Source organism: Rhea americana, unplaced genomic scaffold (genome assembly GCF_003343005.1).
Source record: "Rhea americana isolate MKP2758 unplaced genomic scaffold, rheAme1 scaffold_122, whole genome shotgun sequence".
Classification (NCBI taxonomy): domain Eukaryota; kingdom Metazoa; phylum Chordata; class Aves; order Rheiformes; family Rheidae; genus Rhea; species Rhea americana.
Window position 1 is genome coordinate 718,184 of NW_028185284.1, and position 4,716 is coordinate 722,899.

The window sequence follows — 4,716 nt, forward strand, 5'->3', positions numbered from 1 at the left end:
ACAGGTGGCAGCGAAACCTCCCCGGTTTTTTAGAATGTTTTAAGGTCCTGATCATCAACGCAATTTGAAAATAATAAAAAATAATAAAAACAGAAAAAAAGCGAAAGCCAAGCAGCAAACGAAGTTGCTCTTTCTGGAAGCATTAACCTGCTTAGCTGTAATGCGCGGGCTCTTCTAAGGGCAGTTCCCGGTCAGTACCCCATCGCCAGTCAACGTAATAAYTTCTCACTCCCTAAAATCCTTCCTTGACGCTGAAACCTCCGTGTCACCCGGCTGCGGGAGGGGTCTCTGCCCGGGGTGCTGAGGGTACCTGAACACTTGCTGCCCCGCCGGTCGCGGGGGATCAGGGAGGGGAATGCTGCGGGCTGCCCCGTGCCTGCTACCAGAGCTAAAATGCCGTTTTCTGAGCGCAATTCCCTTGTCGTCGTCGCCGTCGTCCCGCACAACCTGCAGTGGGCACAGGCTGCAAACAGCGACAGGGCCACGAGCCCGGCTGAGACACGCCGCGGGCGACCGTGGGGCCGGGGCTCTCCGCGGGCCAGCGCCGCGCKGGTGCGCGCTTCGGCTTAATTTCAAGGGGAATCCATCGAAAATTAAATACCAGTAGGTTTGAGGGGTTTTTTTTGCCTTTTTTTTTTCTCTCCAGGGCAAGTCTTAGCACTGAACGAATAGGTACGACGTGAGGTGCAAAACCGCRAGGCTCTTAAAGCGAACCAGTACGGGCAGAAGCACCTATGCGTACGAGAGGCGCTATCTCCGCACGGCTGCGTGCCTCGCTCAGCGCCCTGCAGCTGATGCCCATTTCCCTCTTGGAGCAGGGCCCTATTGCTCCTCGCATTTTTTTTTCCTCCAGTAGGAAATCTGGCAAAACCAGCGCTGGAGATTTTCAAGGAGAAATATATGCTTTTTTTTTTTTTTTTTTTTTTCCTCCTGCACCCTCCAGACTATGGGGCAGAGTCTCACGATACTCGAGGAAGCAACAGGCGGTGCGGGCATTTCATCCCATGCAAGAGCAAAAATTAATCCATCCAACCATAAATAAGAGGGATGTCTCGCTAGAGAGCACCACGAGAGGTAAAAATATATGGGCATAAGGCACTTGCTGGGACGGTGAAATCCCTCTGTATTTCACGGAACACATTTCTCTGCTTGGGAAGGGCGTTTAAATTAATTTATTTAAACTACATTTGTATACACATACAAAGAGCTTAATCCTACAATCCATACTCACTTCCAGACGAGACGGAAAGGAGTTTTGCTGTCAGTGGACAGCAGCTGATTCAGACCCCTCAGTGAGTATGGGCAGGATGCAGTATTATATTCCAGTCAGGACATTAATTAATRTACAAATATATCTTACAAATTAAATACAAACCACAGATCTGTTCCTTTAACCAAATTAGAGATCTTCCAAAAAAGGACTGTTTGTGAAAAATAAGTCTCTCTTTCTCTAGTTATTAAAAAACGAGTCTGTTTTTTGGTTTTTCTTTCCCCCCAGGGGAACGGTGACAGTTTTCTCCTGCAACCACATTTTGTTTAAAGCCAGCGCCTGGTAAAGTGCAAGCCGCGTTAGGGTCCACTCTGCAGCGTGGGGCCATTAGTGGGCAGGGTTGTAATAGCCTTTGTCGCCTTCAATGTCCACTTCTTGGTCGGAGTCGTCGGAGACGTCGGACTCCAGGTCCTCCTGCGAGGCGGGCGAGGGGGTGAAGTGCGAGCCGTCGAGGGAAAGCTCCTTGCCCTTGCGCTCGGGGCTCGGGCAGCTCTCGGGCCGCTGGGCACAGTGACCGTCGGCGCCTTCGGCTTCTTCCTTTTTGTTGGCCTGGGGGTTTTCCTGCGGTGGGAAGGGGGGAGAAACCCGCTTTACGCCGAAGTGCGAGGTGCGCGTGGGTCCCGAGCCGCTCCGGGGGCACCGCGCTGGGCCCATTTCAAGYGACTCAGGAGCAGCCCGGAAACCTCTGAACTAGTGTTTAAGCAAGGAAAATGTTTATTATGACTCTGCCCACACCGACGTGCCGCTTCCTCCTGCCCTGATCTTCCTCTAATTACGCTCAACGGCGAAAGGAAGGAGGYGGAATCCATCGGTAGGCCAGAAACAGGGAAAAATCCTAATTAAGCCGTAAATCTAAAATTCAGCATTARAACACACACAATTGAAAAACAAAACAAAACAAAACACCGCCCTGCTTCCCAGGGCAAGAGTAGCCCTGTGCCGGCAACAGGCTGGGGAGCCTCGTTCCCTAAGGGGCCACGAAATGATATTTCTTTTAAGCAAGGAAAAAGCAGGCAGAGACACGTACCAATGATACAGCCGTGCGGGCTTGGAGAAATGGATGCGACTGAATGGGGAGGAAGGAATGTATTAAAATGGCCGAGATMGCTCGCAGGCTTTTATTCCAAATAAATCGACGTGCGGGTTAGACGCGGAGGAAGGTTGCAGAATAAAAATAGCCAACAAATGGCACAGCACTTCGTTTTCATTCTTTTTCCCCCCATATATATTAAAGGCTGGTTTGCTAGCAAAACTCAGCAGTCATGTGTCATGCTTACTGAAGCCGGAATCATGGCACCAAGCGGGGATTTTTTTCCACCAATCTTTGAGCCAAGGGGCCTCGATCYGGCTGAACCGGGCAAGATCGGGCCCTTTTGACCGTAAAAAGTGATTTATCCACTTGAGCACGTTTTCTAAGGGAAGCAAGAAATGTGCTTAACTATTCGAAAACGGTAAGTAGAAGTTACTTATTTTTCCAGTGGTTCCTCAAAACAAACAAGGCGTTTGTACCTGCCTCTCCCGACGTCTGTGAAATAAATCGACTAGTGTTTATTAAAAGAGGGTGATTAAAAAGACCGGTAAATATTCTCCTCTAAAACAACTGCCTAAGTAATTTACTGACAATTACTTACCTTCTCCACGTTAATTGGATAAACAACATATGGGTTTACAAAACAATTAGTGTGGAGTTTTAATAGGCGGTGTGTGAAACCCGGGCATAATTGATATAGGAGCTACATTAGGAGCTTTTAACATTAGTGCTGCCTGAGTGAGCCCTCATGGATTCCAGCATGACTATTTGTCTTTTTAATCAAGGTGAAGAGGTTAAACAGCCTTTCAGATGACTTCTGCATACAACCTGGAATAGGCGAGCACGGCGTAAGATAAGACAATTAAAACACTTATTTCTATAGAAACAGAAACATCCCTGTACCTGCTTTAGACGCCTCCATTTGGCTCTGCGATTCTGAAACCACGTTTTGACCTGAGCAACGACAACGAGAAAAAGGGTGGTCCCAGAGCCCGGCAGCAGCGGCCGCGGCCGGGAGCGCGGCGGCTCCGGCGGCCCCCGACGGCGGCGGCGGGGCAGAGCGCGGCGGCGGCGGCGGTGGGGCAGAGCCTGGGCCCGGGCCCGGCCGTCGGGCACGGCCTCACCTGCCTCTCGCTGAGCTGCAGCATCTTGGCCAGGCGCTTTCTCTCCGGCGGCGAGAGGTATTTCTGCGTCTCGAACTTCTTCTCCAGCTCGATGGTCTGGTCGTTGGAAAAGCGGACCTGGCCCCCTTTCCTCTTGTGCAGCGGCCGCTGGATGAAGGGGCTCCAGAGCAGGGGCTTCCCTTCAAAGAGAGACACGCCGCGTCACCCGCGCCCGACGGGACGGGACGGGCCGGGACGGGCCGCCCGTGGGGGCCCCGCGGCCGCTACAAGCCGGGTCCGGGTCCAGGTCCCCAGGTCCGGCCCGAGGCGGAGCCTGGAAGCGCGCCGGGTTCAGGGCCCGCTCTTCGCCTTTGCCTGGTTTTATTTGCCCCAGTTCTGAGCCCGATCTTTCGCCTCCCTTGATTTTTCAACTCCGCCGAGCAGAGAGACCAGTTAAAGCCACTCTACGGGCTTTGGCAACATTTCCGTCAATGTGTTTCCTGTTGGTCTATCTCGCAAAGAAAAGAGAGAGAGAAGAAACAAAACAAAACAAAACAAAACAAAAAAAGGACCTTTGCTTCCTTCTGCTCTTTCACTGCAATGCCCCAAAGAAACCGTCTCCCCTGCTCTGCACCAGCCCCCCGGACCCCGGGCAGAGCGGAGCCCCTGAAGGGCTCAAGGGGGTATTTCGGGGGACACACTCCCTTCCGGCTCGAGGCAAGAAGCGCCCCGAGCCCTTCGGGGCACAGGGAGTCGTTTCGAGGCTCCCCAGCTCCCCGAAGGCCGAGTCGGGGGCGTCGGGGGCCGCGGCGACGCGGCAGCCCCGTCCCGGGTTTCTTCTTCTCTCTGGCCAGTGCCACTGAGTCACTCTGTTTGTCTTTCTGTCTTGCTCCTGCACCCTTTGAAATTTGCTGCATTGTTTTTCAAGATTTTGCTTGCGTCAGGCTTTAGTAATTCTGGTGCAAAACAGACTCAAAAAATAGGAAGCAACTGGTTATTTTAGCTGTCATAAAGTCACATCCCACACAGAGGAAATGAACAATATCAGAAAAACGGATCCTGGCTATCAGAAGTCGAGTGTTTCCTGAATTTGTCTGTATTGAGGATGTCGATAAAGTAATCAGCAATGTGCACGACTCCCGGGGAAGAGCCTGCTTCAGGCGGCCAGGAAAACACTTAACAGCTTCTGAAACCAGATTTACTCCTATCGAGAGCTCAAGGTTTCCTGTATGAACGGAAAGGGTCAGCCTCTTTCACTGCACAAATGTGGTGAGTCAGGTCCAGTTTTGCAATCACTAAGAGCAAGTGCGGCA

General features: G+C 51.9%; 1 protein-coding gene across 1 annotated transcript in view; it reads right to left on the bottom strand.

The window, feature by feature from the left end:
• Positions 1 to 1,149: 1,149 nt before the first annotated feature.
• HHEX (hematopoietically expressed homeobox) overlaps positions 1,150 to 4,716 on the bottom strand; it is an 8,762-nt gene continuing 5,195 nt past the window's right edge. Inside the window, exons 3-5 of the mRNA XM_085325520.1 lie at positions 3,425 to 3,622; positions 3,204 to 3,254; positions 1,150 to 1,831 (exon numbers count right to left, since the gene is read on the bottom strand). Of these exons, the coding sequence (XP_085181646.1) occupies positions 1,598 to 1,831; positions 3,204 to 3,254; positions 3,425 to 3,622 (483 nt within the window). The 3' untranslated portion in view covers positions 1,150 to 1,597. The remainder of the gene's footprint in view (positions 1,832 to 3,203; positions 3,255 to 3,424; positions 3,623 to 4,716) is intronic.